Source organism: Notamacropus eugenii, chromosome 4 (genome assembly GCF_028372415.1).
Source record: "Notamacropus eugenii isolate mMacEug1 chromosome 4, mMacEug1.pri_v2, whole genome shotgun sequence".
NCBI lineage: Eukaryota > Metazoa > Chordata > Mammalia > Diprotodontia > Macropodidae > Notamacropus > Notamacropus eugenii.
Window position 1 is genome coordinate 104,783,679 of NC_092875.1, and position 17,774 is coordinate 104,801,452.

General features: G+C 37.2%; 1 protein-coding gene across 1 annotated transcript in view; it reads left to right on the forward strand.

The window, feature by feature from the left end:
* Positions 1-17,774, forward strand: part of ZFAT (zinc finger and AT-hook domain containing) — a 291,294-nt gene that overhangs the window by 139,137 nt on the left and 134,383 nt on the right. Inside the window, 3 exon segments of the mRNA XM_072603001.1 lie at positions 130-1,586; positions 2,451-2,683; positions 15,621-15,708. Of these exon segments, the coding sequence (XP_072459102.1) occupies positions 130-1,586; positions 2,451-2,683; positions 15,621-15,708 (1,778 nt within the window).

The following is a 17,774-nucleotide window of genomic DNA, read 5'->3' on the forward strand; positions in this document are numbered from 1 at the left end:
TTAAATTCTCTTTCATGTGTCTAATATTTGGTTCATGAAAAAAAAATTTGACATTATCAGACTATGCACATGCTGTTTCCTTAAGCTCAACCCTATAACCATAACTAAATCCTGATTTTTTTTTTCTAGGTTAGGTCCCACTCAGCTCAAAATTTTCACTTGTGAATACTGCAACAAAGTGTTCAAATTTAAACACTCCCTCCAGGCCCATTTGAGAATCCACACCAATGAAAAGCCTTATAAGTGTTCCCATTGTAACTATGCCAGCGCCATCAAAGCCAACCTCAATGTCCACTTGCGGAAACACACAGGGGAGAAGTTTAGTTGTGATTATTGTGTGTTCACCTGTCTGAGCAAGGGCCACCTCAAAGTTCACATTGAGCGTGTCCACAAGAAGATCAAGCAGCACTGTCGCTTCTGTAAGAAGAAGTACTCAGATGTTAAAAACCTCATCAAGCACATCAGAGACACTCATGACCTGCAGGACAAGAAAGTGAAAGATGCCTTTGATGAGCTCCGCCTGATGACACGCGAAGGCAAGAGGCAGCTCCTCTACGACTGTCACATCTGTGAGCGCAAGTTCAAGAATGAACTGGACCGGGATCGACACATGCTGGTCCATGGGGATGAGTGGCCCTTTGCCTGTGAGCTCTGTGGCCATGGGGCCACCAAATACCAGGCCCTCGAGCTCCATGTCCGGAAGCATCCCTTTGTGTATGTCTGTTCTGTCTGCCTGAAGAAGTTTGTTAGCTCCATACGACTGCGCTCCCATATCAGAGAGGTACATGCGAGTTTGCAGGAGACTGCGGTTTTCAATGACTCCATCAACCAGAGTTTCTGCCTTTTAGAACCTGGTGGTGACATACAACAAGAAGCAGTTGGAGATCAGCAGCCTCCAGCAGGAGGCGAATTTGTGTTCCAGGCTGGGGATGCACAAAAGGAAACCACCAGCCCTGGGGAAGCAAACCAGGAAAATGGAAGCAGGCACATCAGCCAGGTGGAAATCCCTACCACCTCTTCCTTGGACTTGGAGATCCCTCAGGGAGCAAATGTAACTGTGCCATCATGCGAACTGGCAACCAGTGTAGCAACCTCTGAACTCCATTCACACAGGGCTTCAGATGATTTCCTACTGAAAAATCATACCTCTGCTCCCACTGAGACTCAGGCACCCTCTAAAAATGACCCGCAAGGCCAGCCTGGAGAATCAGCTGATACTATTCAGGGTGAAGAAATGACACTACTGTTACCCAGGGAAAAAAATTCTGAGCCAAATCAGGAGAATGACAGTAATGAGAGCTCTGTGGCTGAGGGAGAAAATACAGTTGCACTTTCCCTTACTGAACTGGAAGCAAGAAAGCCCCCTACCCCAAACCCAGCCACAGAGCTGCTTCCTTCAGCAGCCACCAGTGAGGATGCACGTATCAGTCTGCAGCCTAATTCTTGCACTACTCCATCTTCAGAGCATCAGACTAGAACTGCTGCATTCATGCAGGTCTTGGACAACTTACAAAAGAGACAGATGAATACCAGCATGTGTGAGAGGATCCGAAAGGTCTATGGGGATCTGGAGTGTGAATATTGTGGTAAGGAAGAGCACATTTAGCATATAGCAATTTGGAACTCTCATTTGGCTCTTTCTTCCAGTGTTTGCTGTGTGCTTCTGCATTTCTATTGTGTCATCAAGGAATACTTTCTAAATCGACAATTAATCTTTACCCTAGTAGTAATTAATATTAAAAGCCATAAATTGATCCTTTTAGCCTATATGTTTGAAGAGTTTTTTTTAAAGGTTTGTAGGGGTTATAGTAAAAAGCCCTGATGAATTTATTTACTTGAACAGTATTTATGTAAAGGCTGCTTCCATAACTGCAAGATTATATGGATTTAATGGATTGGAAGCAATTTGGCAGGTGGAGAGAGTCAAAAGGGGCAAAGGAGGCATTCCAGGCATTGGGACTAGCTTGAGTGAAAGGGACTGAGAAATGAGAGCACTGGATATGTGTTCAAGGAGCAGAAAGCTGTCCAATGTGGATGGAGAACAGAGTGTATTTTAGAAAGCTCAGCTTTGTCAATCTGACCCCTTATTATTATTGTTAACTTTGAGACCTTGGACTAATCATTTAACCTCTTTGAGCCTCAATTTCTTGATCTGCCAAAAGATGATAATGATAATTGCAGTACCGACCTCATAATACTGTTATGAAGGAGTACTTTATGAACAGTAAAGTGCTATGTAAACGTGAGCTTTTACAGGTAGTAATATTAGAACTTAGAAACTCTTTGTCATTTTCTATGGCAAGGTAAGAAGAAAAGCTTGCTTGCAATTCAAATCCCTTTTGACTTTGGGGACTGTTCTTTATCAACAACAATGTAATAAAAGGTGCAATTTTGATGGAACTTGAGGGAGCAAGAATCCTGAACTAAAATTCTAACCTTTTTTTCTCTAGGCAAACTTTTTTGGTATCAGGTACATTTTGATATGCATGTCCGCACCCACACTCGAGAACATCTGTATTACTGCTCCCAGTGTAACTATTCTTCTATCACCAAAAATTGCCTTAAACGCCATGTAATTCAGAAACACAGCAACATCTTGCTGAAGTGTCCCACTGAGGGCTGTGACTACTCAACTCCAGATAAGTATAAACTACAGGCGCATCTTAAAGTTCACACCGAGCTGGTAAGTGATAGGATCCTAAGTGACCTTCTGTTTTCATTCTAGGCTTGTTTACAGTTTTCTTACCTGTATGTGTACACAGATGTGCCTTGCTTTGGGAAAATCCAATATATATGATCAGGACCACAACTTAAGAAAGGGAGGGAGAAGATCTGGTGATTTTGGAAAGCAATGTGTTTTAATGGGAAAGACCATTCTGTAAGAAGTAGGAGTGGGTTTGAATTCCTACTCTGTTACTTATCACCTATATGTTCTTTAGGAAAGCACTTAACTTCTAAGTTCGCCTTTTTTGCTTTAATTTATTAAAATAATTCATTATATAATTTCTTTCAAGGCATGGTACAGTGAATTCAGTTATTGTACAAAGCAAGGCATACCTGTATGGACATATACCAAGATCTATCAAATGCATACTTTTAAAGAAATTTTATAGGATGTTATAGGCTTTCTTTACTTTCTACTGCTATAACGAACTCATGTTTACTCTCAGGGTCATGAGATGTATCTTTGCTCTCATGATTCAGTAAATGAATGTTGGGCATATAGATGCATGAATGAATAAAAAATTTTTGAAATGATTCTTTACCATCTTTATGATAAATGGATGTCCTACTTGCCTTGTTTGGGCTTCATTTTCCTCTTCCATAAAAAGAATAGGTCAAATTAAATCATCCTCAAGGCTTCTTTCAGCTCTAAATTGATGATTCGAAGGTTCTTGTTTTCCTTAGTTTGGATCATCAGCTTTGCTTTCTATACCTTATACAGCATAGTATAAAGCACACATATTATTGTATATTGTCATTATCTGTAAGCCCCCCTGTATTCAAATACCTTTACAAATTGTAGAAATTAAATAATTATGTACACAGTTTTTAAATTTCACTTTATTTTATTAGAGTTTTATGAGTGATATTAGATGTGGTTTTATTATTTTAATTCTTCTGAATCATGCTACAATTGGCAATAAAACTGTAAATTTTTTTTGGCAAGAGGAGAAAGGGATGGTGCATTAATGACCATTGTGATAGGATTGATTTTAGAAAGTGCACATCCCCCACTAATGAATTTCTCTTGAGATAATAACTTCAAATCTCCTATAGGCCTACCGTTTTTCAAATATTCCACCTAAAGTGAGAATGTTCTGTCATTGAGCACAGCCCCTAGCCTCTTTGGATCCCAGTCTCCTCATTTTTAAAATGAGGGTTTTGGGCCAGATGGTATCTAAGTTCCTTTCTGCCGCTAAATCTATGATCTTGTCATTCTTTATGCCATATCCTCTCTCAGAAATGTAACAATAAATGAGCTAATATGTGTAGGGAACTTATGTTCTTTTTAAAAGGTGATATGTTAATTTAGGTTGTTTTAATAAATGTAACAAGAAAGTTTAATTATTTCGTAGAATTATTTTTATAAAATTTATTTCATTGTGTGTTGTATAATACAAAAGAATATTGTTCATATGTGCAAATGTTAATCTTCCTCAAGAGACTGACACCTGAGACCCATTTGAGAATTCTTACAGTTATATACCATAAGAATTTGACCCAAGATGTTGTTCTTTTTTTAAAAAATTAGATTTTTATACTCAGATGTTACATAAAATAAATCCTCCCTAACTATGTGTAATTACCAGCATAATATGCGTTATGAATCATAGTTTATCCTTTCACTTGTGACCTTCTATTATGTTGTGATTGTCAAGAGTTGGGTTCAGAATTTTGCTCTGCATTTGTGGTAGTTATAGCAGTGCTAGCCATCCTACCTAAACAGTCATGCTGGCTTGGGGGAGGAACAGGTATCCATATTCCCAGTCAGCTTATTTTCATTCATGTTTTATAAGTGGATAAACTGAGACATTAGCCATTAGACTTTATAAAGAGATCTCATTAAGGGAAGAATCATGAACTTAGAATTAGGAACCTGCCCCACTCTGTTACAAACAAGGACTGTGACTTGGGACAAATCACTAAGGCCCTTGGACCCTGAATGTCAGTTGTCAAATAGGGTACCTGTTCTATCTACCTCACAGGAAGCCTGGAAAGATCAAATGAGACAGTCTTGTAGTGCTTTAACACTCTAAACGTCGGTAATTTCCTTATTCTGTGTTTTCTCTTGACTAATGCATATTGCAGATCCTCTATAACTTAGTAATTGGCCTTTGAAAGTTGAGAGTGGTTGTACTTAAAATAAAATTAAATTCAATTTGAATTAAAATAGAAGTAAAATTAGTTAAAAAACTAATTAAAATGTGGGGGTATGCCTCTTTGCACTTAGCAGAGGGTGACCCTCAGATGACAGGCATACAGTCAAGCATTTATTAAGTGCTTCCATGTTTCAGACACTGTGTTAATCAGGTACTGGAGGCAGGCACAAGCCATCTTGGACTTTGACTTGACGCTCTTTCAGCTAGGTAGAACCTCCAGAACTTACACTCCACTGTCATGGCTTTCAGTACTCTGGGATCAGTTGTGTGACGTGATGAGACATTGGAAGAGGACTTAAATGGAAAAAAATTATAATAATAATTTATAATAAAATGATATAGGTAAAATACTATATAAATGTGAACGAATGTTGTTGTTGACATGTAGCTTAAGAAATGAACTCAGATGAGAACTGATTCCCTAGTTTTTATTTGTCATTACAAAACATGCTTACTTAAATTCAAAGAAATATGAGGTGAAAGATTCTCCAAAACTCCAGTAGAACATAAGGTCCTGGAGGGCAAGCATTGACTCACCTTTTTTTTTGTATGCTCAACACCTCACATACAGCCTTGTTCTTATCAGGCTTATCATTTATTGACTGAAAGAAAATTTCTAAGAGAATCTTCCTCTTTTAACTAAAAGAGAAATGGAAAAGGACAATGGAAATGATGGAGCTAAGGTGCTTTATGAAATGACTGGCAACACTGGTAAACTTTTAACTGACAATAAAAAAAAAGGAAAATAAATTGACAAAATTAAAAATGAAGGTGAATTTATAGTCAAATAAAGAAGATACAAAAAAGAATGATTAGAACCTACTATACAAAATTTTATGATAGCAGAAGTGAAAATTTAAAGAAATCAATCGGTAGCTATTTTTAATTGTGACTTGTATGTTATACATTGTGTTAGGAGCTAGAGTATACAAAGATCAAAGTAAAATAGCTCCTGCCTTCACAAGACTTCCATTCTGTTAGTTGAAACAAATTATATGTGTTGTGTGTATGTATGGAGACATATACTGATGTATTACAGACACACATACGTGTATATATTTATGTAAAGAAATGAGAATGTGCACAATATATACAAAATAAACGCAAGCTATCTTGAAAATATGTCATTATACCACAAAGTATAAGATACCAAAATTAATACTATAAGAAGAGAGATATCAAACAGCCCTGGTTTGCCTTGATCAAAATAGAATTCTGGAATGGAACAGATCTCAGTTCTATATTCTGTGTCTCAGGAAGATAATTAGGAATCTGGAGAGAATCTGGAGGAGGAGGATAGTAACTAGCATGGGTAAAGGAGCACAGGCTCTCTGCTTTATAAAGATCAGTTAAAGGATTTAGGAATGTTTAACTGGAAGAAAAAATTTAATAGGGGACCATAAACATTGTCAGAAATTTGAAGGGGTATCAGGCAGAAGAAGGAATAGATTTTGAAAACAAAGCTGGGACTATGGATATAAATGCAAAGAGCCATCTGAAGTGGAACAGGTTGCCTTGTATGGTGTTGGTTCTCCCCTTTCTAGAGGACCTCAAGCAGAAGTTGAATTATTGGGTTTGTTGTAAATGGAATTTTTCCTTAATAAATATCTATTAAATACTCACTGAGTGCCAGGTACTCTGCCGCTACTGAAGACACGGAGACAAAAATGAAATAATCTGTGCTCTCAAGGAGCTTATAATTAATAATGGGAGGCAAAATGTATGAATTGGATCAGATGGCCATTGAGGTCCCTTCTAACTCAGATTTGGTGAAGTGGTGTGATGTAGACATATAAAAATATACAGAATGTTGGTGTTTTCCAGTCATTTCTGTTGTGTCTGACTTTTCTCTACCCAGTTTGGGGTTGTCTTGACAAAGCAGTTTGCCGTTTCTGTCCTCATCTCATTTTGCAGATGAGGAAACTGAAGCAAACAGGGTTAAGTGATTTGTGTGACCCTGGGATCACACAACTAGTAAGGGTGAGGCTGGATTGGAACTCAGGTCTTCTGACTGCAGGTCTGGTGCTTTATCCACTGTGCAAGCTAGCTGCCCCAATATACAGAATACATGCTAAATGAATACAAAATTGTTTGGTGAAGGAGGACTTAACAGGTAGGCTGTCTAGAACAGGAAAAGCTTTAAGCAAAAAAATGGCACCTGAACTGCATTTTTATTGGACGTTGCAGAAAGGTAGGTTTATTAGCCTTGAGACAAGGAAGCATTCCCTAAGAATCTGAGTTATCCAGATTGGAATGGGCTTGCATGGGGAAATATTGGTTTCTCCTTAACAGATTTTTCTTTCTTTCTTTCTTTTTTTTTTTAAAGAAAAGACTGGGTGACCACATTTTAACAGTGTGGACTGGATTCTTTTTCTGGTATGGATTATAGTGGGTGGCTTCTGAAATTCTTTCTAAATCTGATATTCTTTTAATTTGAACCATCTAACCTCTCTCAGCCTCAGTTTTCTCCTCCATGAAATAGAAATAATAATACCTACTTTACCTATTTCACAGTTGTGTGAAGGTCAAATGAACATAAGAAAAAGTGCTTTGAAACCAGAACAATGCTATATAGACTAAGCAATTAGTCCTGGTTAGTCTGTTAACTTTCTATGAATAAACTCTTTATTTGAAGTTCAGTTTTTGAATTTAAAAAATTCAAGAGAAAGAATAGATAATTTATGTGAAAGGTTGCATCCCATTCCTAAATTCCATGGGTTTACAACACAGCCTCTATCTGCAACAAACAGATTTCTGTGAATATTAAAAGCAGTTTGATTTGTTCAGTAAATCAATTAGCATTTTAAAGAATCTGCTGTGTACCAGATACTCTGCTAAGTTCTGGAGATTCAAAGAAAGACAAAACACATTGCATGCCTTATTCAAGTCCATGTCATTACATCCCAAATGAGGAGACAATATACAACAATTTTATACATATATATGTAAATATGTATATATGTATGTGTGTGCGCACAAATGTATATGTGTGTATATAGATACATGTTTATACACACAAAGATATATATGTATACACATACACACACACACACACACAAAGATATTTACTGCAATTTCTCACCAAAGTTACATCTGGAACTGCACTAACTTATCCTAATTCCTTATTGATTTGGTAATTTTAGGCCTGCTTCTGTTTCTGTGCTTTCAACAAAATTCACTTGGGTATGGAATTAAGAAAGTCAGTCAGTTGTTAGCCAAAAACATTCATGGGATGACTCAAATTTCAGGCAGAATGAGATTCTTTGGAGGAGACTTCTGTGTTTGGTGGATCTATAATTTGATTGTTTTGAGTATTCCTTCACTTAATACAAGATTGCAATTCCCTTTAGTTCTTATTCACTATGATTCTTTCCATATCTTTTATTAAATTTGCAGTTAGAGGATCCACTCAACGCAGTAGAAGCCTCCCTCTGTATCTTTTAATATCAAACCTGTCTCTCTTATTTCTAATTCTATGGAACAGATTAAAAGAAAGTAGAAAACAGTGTTCTTGTTTTCAAGGACCCAGCAATCTATCTACAGATATAGAAATTAATGATTATGGTGGCATTTAAGTATATCTGTGATCTCCTTTATGTGGGTATGCCTTCCACAATATATCTGGGTATTTCATCTTGTGTGATTCTTATTCATGTTTTAAATGTATGTACAAAATGTTAACCTCCAAGAACTGAGATATAGCAAAATAAATAAATAAATGAATGAATGAATGAATGAATGAATGAATAAATAAATAAATCTTTTTTTTTTTTTTGACAAAAGACCTCTTTCCAATCCTATGTTTATGACTTCTCAGATTTATGACCATGGGGAGGTTGCTAAACCTACCTGCCTATCACTTTCGTCATCTAGAAAATTTATTTCCATCCCATGTCTTATAGGGAACTGTTAAGGAGACAGTGGTTTGGAATCTTTAAAGCACTGTGTAAGAATGAAGAGTTATGATTACAACAAAGTATAGAGCAAGCTACATATAGAAGTGGAAGAAGAAATTATATGTTATATTGATTTTAATGTAGTCTATACTTGTGCCCCAAGTCTGACTTGAAAAATTTTTTGTGATTTGTCTTTGAATCTTCCTTGATAAGAGGAAGAGAATTAAAGGGAAGAAAGTAAAGATAGTGATGGTTATTAAAATGAATGGTATCTTTAATGTAATCTTTCACAGTAAATATATATGTTTATATATTCACACATATACACACATACGTACATACATATATATGAATATATATTTACATATACACACACACACACACACACACACACACATATATATATATATATGTACCTCAGAGGTATACAATGAACAATTTTATATGTATATGTAATCTCAGTGTGTGTTTGTATGTATATAAGTGTGTGTATGCATATACATGTTTTCTCAAAGAGATCTCATTTTGAGATGCAGTTCACCTTATACATGTTTAGGTATAGTCTGTGTTCAAACTGTTTTCTAGTTTAATACTTCAGAGATCTGCCAGTCCAATAAAGATTTATTAAGCATCTCCACTGTGTATATCAGTATGCTAAGACAAGATGAAAAATTGTTACTGCCTTCAAAGAGCCTATGTTCCCTGGGGGGAAAGTGGGGTTGTGATCCTGCCCTTCACAGTTTTTATTTTAGTACACAGTTTTCTTGAATTCTTCTGGTTAAAAGTTTATATGCTGAAGCTAGGCTGGTCTTTGAATGAAAAACATAATGAGCTTGTCCAAAGCCTTTGCCAGTTGGTAAAATCTCTCAGAACATGTGCTCTTTTGATGTAGCCTTTGGGAAGCCAGGACTGTTTACATGTTCTGATGAAGCAAGACTTCAGTGCTGGATATGGAGCAGTATGTTCATTGAAATGACTAAGCAATTCTTTTTTCCTTGATAACAATGTTTGTTACAAATGGAAATCCTAATATTATCTCCAGAAAGTGTTTGCCCATGGGCAAAGGAGTGGTAAATAATAAAAACCTATCAAGATTTGTCTATCTATCTCTTTCTCAAATAGCTATATACAGCATTTGTAAGTGTTTTAAAGGTTTACAAAATCCTTTCCACAGTAGCCCTATGATTTAATTAGTGCATGTATTGTTATTATTCCCGTTTTACAGAAGAACTAATCAGAGTCAAGAGAAATTAACTTGCTCAGGGTTTAAAAAAACAAAAAACAAAAATTAAATTGCTAGGAAATTAATGAAGTCATCCAGTGTTGGCCATCCAGTAAAAATTTGCAAGAAAAAAAATAAACTTGTATCTACTCTTTAGGGAAAACTTTGGTATAGAGGATGAAACAGCAAGACAGAATTCATTGCATTTAGAGGGAGAATCTTGTAGAGAAGGCCCTAATTTCTGGCTGGCTTCAGCCAGTAATAATCATTCAAATTCATCTTGGATAAATGAAGAAAAAATAATGTTGTTTGTAGAAATGAACTTTAAATACTGAAAAACTCTGATAATATTTTCTGACACAGTATGGAAGAGAATCAGAATATTTGGGACCATGTCAGTATTGTTGTTTAGTTGTTTAAATTTAGTTGTTTAGTTGTTTCATGTCTGACTCTTCATGACTTAATTTGGAGTTTTCTTGGTAAAGACACTAGAGTGGTTTGCCCCTTCCTTCTCCAGGTCATTTTACAGATGAGGAAACTGAGCCAAACAGGATTGAGTAACTTGCTCAGGGTCACACAGCTAGTAAGTGTCTGAGGCCAGATTTGAACTGAGGAAGACGAGACTTCTTGACTTCTGTCCTGGCACTCTTTCCATTGCATCATCTAGCTGCCTATCATGTCACTGTACTGCCTGTCATTAATACAAAGTTCATACCATTTCCTTTTTTTACCTTTTGACTTCAGACATTTTATAGAAATAGTTAAATTTTCTCAAATTGTACACATTGTTTTTTGTGAGAAAGGTTTAGTATCCACTCACTGTCTCTGAGCATGAGAGGGTTTGAATGTCATATTAGTTTGAAGGTTACCAGACATATGTGACTTAGCTACAGAGGAATAGGTATTTAGCCTGCGGGCACAAAACAAGGTAGAAGGTCTCTCATTTCCTTGGATTCTTGTTTCTTTACTCTGTCTCATTCCCATACCATACTGCCACTCATGCTGATGCTTCAATTTCTTAAAAAGTTTCACATCACTTATAAGTCATTCTAACATATATACTGTAAAGAATGGCCATTTTTACAATCATAACAGGTTGAGTCTCACACTTTCTGCCTTCCTGAGAAACTCTTGGCAATCACTTTTAAGGTGTATGGCAATTTAGGTTTTCATTTCCTATATAGACCAAGATTTTGAAATAAGAGCAAATTAATTCAGAGACTCCACCAGAATGGCTTTGTCTCCTAGTCCCCTTTGCTTACTGCTTTTGCCCTTCTGAGAATCTTCAAAGACATCACGAAAATAAGGGACCCTCATAAGCTATGGGATAAATTGCTTTCAGAATATCAGAGAGGGAAAATCAAATCGCTAAGACTATAAGGGAGATAGTGCTGTAAACCTGATCAAAGCCCTTCAGAATACCTCTGTCAACATGAATGACAAGGGCATGGTGAGCGCCACAGCAATGGGATGGGCATCCTTCTCCACAGTGCCAATTGAGTGCCCCAGGTGAATTCTGAAATAGAGTTTAGAACAGCAATTCTGATGAGTTGGTGCGAAAAGTGATGGGGTTACTCTGAAGGAGTGGTTCAGTAACAAGAACACAGAAGGATGGTGACAGGAGATTTCTTAAAAGCACTGAACTAATGATGTGACCTAAGAAAAAGTCTTCAGGGTTGACTTGGACAAACAACTTGAAAAGATTCAACCTAAGCTGGCCAGACTACATAGGCTTATATGATTGACAGGCAGGCACTGAAGGAGGGGGAATACTACCTCTGAGAGAAGTACTTTCAAATGTAAGGGACTCAAAGATCATAAGCCTGAGTACTCAAAATCTCATTAGCAAATCACTGAGAAGAGGGAGAAAAAGGCTTTCATTTTCTGAAGGATTTTTGGCTGTATAAGGCATAATAGTCTCTTGGAATCAGTGCCTCTTGTGGTTTTTGCTAATATGAAGATGCATGGTTTTTTTTCTCCTCTATTTCAGGTGTCATTTGTCAATTGGGGTATTCTGAACCAATCAATCAAATACTATTTATTAAGCATTTACTATATGCCAGGCACTATTAGTTACTGAGATTACAAAGACAAAATGAAAACATCTTTACCCTCGGATAACTTAAATTCTACTGGAAGAAACAACCTCTGCACCTAAAAGTTTTTGTAAAATATGTGGAACATGAATATACTATGATTTCCAGAGAGAAACACTAGTCCCTGGGGGGATCTGGAAGAGCTTCCTGTATGAGAGAGAGTTTGAGCTGAGCTTTGAAATAAACCAAAGGGTAAGGAGAGAATGAATTCCAGGACTGTGCAAAGATATAGAGGGTGAGAGATGGAATGAAAAGTAGCAAGTAAACCGGTTTGAACCAAAGACTAAAGTAAGAGTACACAGCAGATCAGAAGGTTGGAAAGGTACCTTTGGAGTGAAGCCATGAAGAGCTTTAATTACCAAAAGAAGAGGAGTTTCTGTTTCTCCTTCTGTGTAGCAGAATTTCTTGATGGTGTAATTATACCTGTGCTTTTAGTAAGATGGTTTTGTCAATTGATTGAAAGATGCATTAGATTATCAAAATAAAAATTTTGGATAAAATGGATAAAAATTTGTGAAAGGAAGACCAAAGAGGAAGCTACTGAAAAAAAATCTAGGTAAGATGAGATAGTGGCCTCTGAACTGTGGTAGTGACTCACAGGTTGTTGTGTTTGTCCTTTGTTCTCAAAGACGACCATGACATCAAGATGATAACATGATTTGCAGCTGACTTTGATTTGAGGGAGGGAGGACTGTACAAGGGTCACCAACCTCACTTTCTTCTCCAGAGCCATCTGGGTCCAGTGGCCTGATATCTATCAGGATGACTGGAGATGGCCCAGGATGCAGTGGGAGACACTGGCCATTTTAGGCTTAGGTCTTATCACATTCTTGCTTTGAGTGAGATATACTCATTTAATGAATAGACTTCTTTAAGTAGTTACTCAAGGGATGGCCTGTTTAATAAAAAAAAAAAAAATCAAACTGAGAGGGGAAGACCCTGGGTCAAAGAGAGACAATTACTATTTAGTGCATTCAGTCTGTACTAGGTAGGTAGGGACCTGTTGTCCAGTCTATGAGCTCCAGAGTGAGTTGGATTTAAGGGGCATAACACCCCAGGAAAGGAAAGGAAAAGAGAGGAGAGGAGAGGAGATGCTACTCACTCACAGGTTATGTTTGTCCTTCGTTCCCTAAGAGGACCATGACATCAAGATGATAACATGACTTGCAGTTGACTTTGATTTGAGTGAGGGAGGGCTATACAAGCAGGGTCACCAACCTCACTTTCTTCTCCAGAGTCATCTGAGTCCAGTGGCCTGATATTCATCAGGACCTCATATTATGTCCCCTTTTTCTCCACTCATATAGCTGCTGCTCTCACGTAGCCCCCTTCTCGCCTTTAGCCTGGATTACTTCAATGATCTTCCTGCTTCATTTGTCCCTACTTCAATATATCCTTGACGCAGTCACCAAGGTTTCCTCTTACCTTCAGGGTAATCATTTAGAGCTCTTCATAAGTTGACTCCTTCCTTCCTTTCCAGTCTTCCTAGACTTTCTAACCCCTTCACATATTCTAACATCCAGTTATGGTGGCCTACTTACAGTTCCTTGAACATGACATTCTCATCTGTTCTCTGGCTTACCCCATGCCTGGAGTGCTCTGTTCCTTCACCTTTGCTTCTTAGTTCCCCAGGTTTCTTTCAAAGCTCAGCTCAAATCTTACCTTTAAGAGGCCTTTCCCTGTCCCCCAGCCACTGATGCCTTCCCCATGAGACTAACTTCCCTCAACTCTGTATAAATCTGCATATCTACATGTTGTTTCCTTCCATTATAAGGTAAACTTAAGGGCAGGAACTGATCTGTGCTTTTTTTCACATCCCCAGTTTTCATGGTAAGAACATAAATACTTGTTGATTCATAAACTCTGGGAAAGGAGATGTTAGGTAGGACTTAATAAAACTTAGCAACTGATTGAATATGTGCAGTGAAGGAGAGTGAAGAGTCAAGAAAGGACTGTGAACCAGGCTGAATGGAAGGGTGATGGTGCTTTTGACAGAAACGGGAAGCTTAGGCAGAGAGGCAGAGCTGGAGAGAGAAAGGAAGACAGTGAATTCTATATTGCACATGTTGAGATGGAAATATCTATAGGCTGTGCAACTTGTTATGACCATGAGGCCATTGTTGATTCAGGACTAGGCTCAGCAAAGAGATTAGGGCTAGATGTAAAGTTATGGAATCATTTAAATAGAGGGGATAATTGAAACTCAGGGAGTGTAGAAATAGAACAAAAGAGAGCTCAGGTTAGATACTTGGGGTATATCAATAGGTAGAAGGTGGTATATGGATGATAAAGGAAATTGAGAAGGAGAAGTCAGACAAGAGGAAAGGAACTGGAGAGAGCAGGGCCGGGAGAATCCATAGAGGAGAGTATTTAGGAAAAGAGAATGATCAATAGTGTCACATGCTACAGAGAGGTTAAAAAGAGTAAGAATTGGGAATTAATACAGGGACAAACATCATATGAAGGTAAGTTAAGAAAAGGCAATTGGATTGGGCTATTAAGAGATCAGTGATAATTTTAAATGGTCCACTAGGTGACACCGTGGATAGGGTTCTGGGCCTGGAGCCATAAAGACCTGAGTTCAAATCCAGCATCAGACCCTGGACAAATCACTTACTCCTGCATGCCTCAGTTTCCTCATTTGTCAAGTGAGCTGGAGAAGAAATGGCAAACCATTCCAGTATCTTTGTCAAGAAAACTCCAAGTGGGGTCATGGAGAATTGGACGTGACTGAATAACAGATACTTTAAAAATATGATATAAATTAATATACATTGATACATATATTTTCTCTCCATCAGATAACTTGGTCATCATATATAAGGAGGCAGATTTCAGATGATTATAAGGGAAAACTTCCTGTCAGTTAAAGCATACCAAAAGTTGAATTGGCTAATTTAGGAGAAGAGCGTGGTCTTTCTTTTTGTAGGTAGATCTAAAATTTAGATCACTGCTTCTTGGTGGTAATTCATTATTTGGTTAGTGATGGGACTAAATGACCTTGAGATCCCTCTTCCAACTCTGATTCTATGGTTTCATGCTATTCTGTTGTTGTTTTCCATTGCTGCTGGTTCTTAATTTTAATTCTTTCCTAAAGGAGTCTGAGTAGGTGAGGAGAGGGCAACAAGAATGATCATTAATGAATGAAATCCACAAATATAGCACTATATTATTTGTTATTTGTTAAAGCTCCTTCTGCCTAACTATTGGAAAGTAGCAAAATCACCTGGTAACAATTTAATCCTGTCTTCTTCATAAGTTCTCACTGTGTTGAAAATATTCATGAGCCATAATATGGCCATGAAGGGGGAGCTCAGTAGACAGAAGGAGAAAGAGTCCAAGATAATTCACAAAGGCTGCGAGATATTCAAGAGTTGTCTCTAAAACTGTCTTCCTAGTGAGAACTTAAACAGAGATTTACATCTCAGCTTCTTAATTGCAGCTTTGTTGAGAGATGTACTTTTCAGAGCTCAGGTTTACATGTTGTAGTATTGGTAACGGGTTATGTTTCTTTCCATTTAAGGACAAAAGGAGTTATTCTTGCCCAGTGTGCCAAAAGTCATTTTCAGAAGATAGGTTGATAAAATCACACATCAAGACAAACCATCCTGGTGAGTAAAAGCTGTTTGGAAGATATAAGGGAGGCATAATTTTCACCTTACAGAAGGCTGATTGAAAGAATCATATTTGAGCAGAATTGATATGTTTTATAAAACAGCATTGCTTAGTGACTATTCCAGATGAAATGAAGTGAGGGAAGCCAATTTCCTTAATAGATTTTTTTCTCTTTTTTTCTTTAAATACACACACACAGTGCCATATATATCATATATATATGTGTGTGTGTATATGGGTATATATATATATATGCATATACATACATATACACATCTGTATCTACTTTTATAGTTTACAAAGCTCTTTATATATATGTATCTCATATATATTTGAATATATAAAATGTATGCATATATGTTCATATGTATTTAGATATAGACATATCTTATGCCCTTAAGCCTTTAAAGCAACCCTTATATAAACTTGGTTTTCAGGACTTTTTAATTTGTGGTTGGTGAATTTGTTATTATTCTTTTTTTATTAATATTTTGACAACTACTTTTAAGCATAATTGGTTTCCTTTGTAATTTTATGTATTTTAAAAAATTAATTTGAGAAGAGGGCTCCGGAGGCTTTACCAGGCAACCACAGGTATCTATGATATGCTGTTCATCCTTAGTTTTCAAGGAGGACCAATTACATCATGAGGTGATGTTGTGACTTGTGTGTGAATTGGATTTGAGTGAGGCAGAGTTGCACAAAGTCAGCAGCTTCAATCTGTCTTCCTGAGTCATCTAAGTCCGGCGGCAAAACAAAAGTCAAGAATATTGATGATGGCTTGGGATTCAGTGAATGAACTTGGTGTCTTCTATGACTGACCAAGCTCTAAGTGCTCCACAGTGCCTGCTTCAGCCACTTTCATGGCTGTTGAAACATACTGTTCTCATCTGCCCAATTTGCTAAGGGATGTCTTCACGTGCTTGGGGTAAACATCCACCTAACTCACCAGTGGGATTGAGGCCTATCAGTTACCCTCAACCTGGTTTAACACATCTGTCAAGATGGCTTAACCACAGTGAGGCTGCTGTGCAGTATGCTACAATTTCTTGGTGCCACAGGTGAGAATTGGGTGACAGGTGAACACCAGAGGTAAACGAGCAACTCCGAAAAGGGCTCAACAAACCTTTGCACCAGAGCTACTAGTCCTCTCTAAACGCCCTTAGTGGGGTAGGAAAACTTCCTGCAGAAAGAGAGATTTTTCACCGCTACTTGAAGGAAGCCAGAGAAGCCTGGAGATAGACATCATCACACAGCACTTTTTACCTCTCTTAGGGTACCTGACACATTCTACTAGGTATTATCTGAATCCCAGCCCTCTAACTATATTATAGTAATACTCACATTTCCATAGTATTTATAGAAAACTAGCTAGTACAAAGTCTTATTTTATCTGTTTTGCAGATGAGAAAACTGAGACGTAATGAAGCAAAGTCAAAAGTCACACTGGTTAATGCACTTTGAGCCTCCTTGGTGACATTGAAAATATTGGGTCCAAATCTAGGAGAGGAAGTTGGAGAGGTGGGGAGCTTTGGGGGCAAGCTTACAAAGTGAAGATTTGTATGTGGATTTTTTTTTTTGAGGGGGTAGAGAAGTTAATTATCTAACAGGAGGATTCAGAATAAAAAAATGAAAATAAAACACATTGAAACTAGAATTTTTTTCTTTTCTTTTGTTATTTTGTTTTATATGTGTTTTTAAGGGATACATTTCTGGATAACAGTAACATACTTTATGTGTTGCCCTATTGTGTATTACTTTATTGCCACAAAGTGTTACTTTATATATTGAAGTTAGTAAGACTTAAGTTCAAATACTGCCTCAGATAGGAGCTGTGTGACCCTGAGCAAGGCACCTAACCTCCATTGTCCTAAGTTTCCTCATCTGTAAAATGGGAATGGTAATATTAACACCTACCTATCAGAATGGTTGTAAGGCTACATTGAGATAATATTTTTGAAGTGCTTTGCAAACCTTAAACAAATGTCACAGCTTGTTTACAAAGGATTTTTTTCCTTCACTGTAGTGCTGTGATGGAAAGAGTGAAATACTGTCTTCCTAT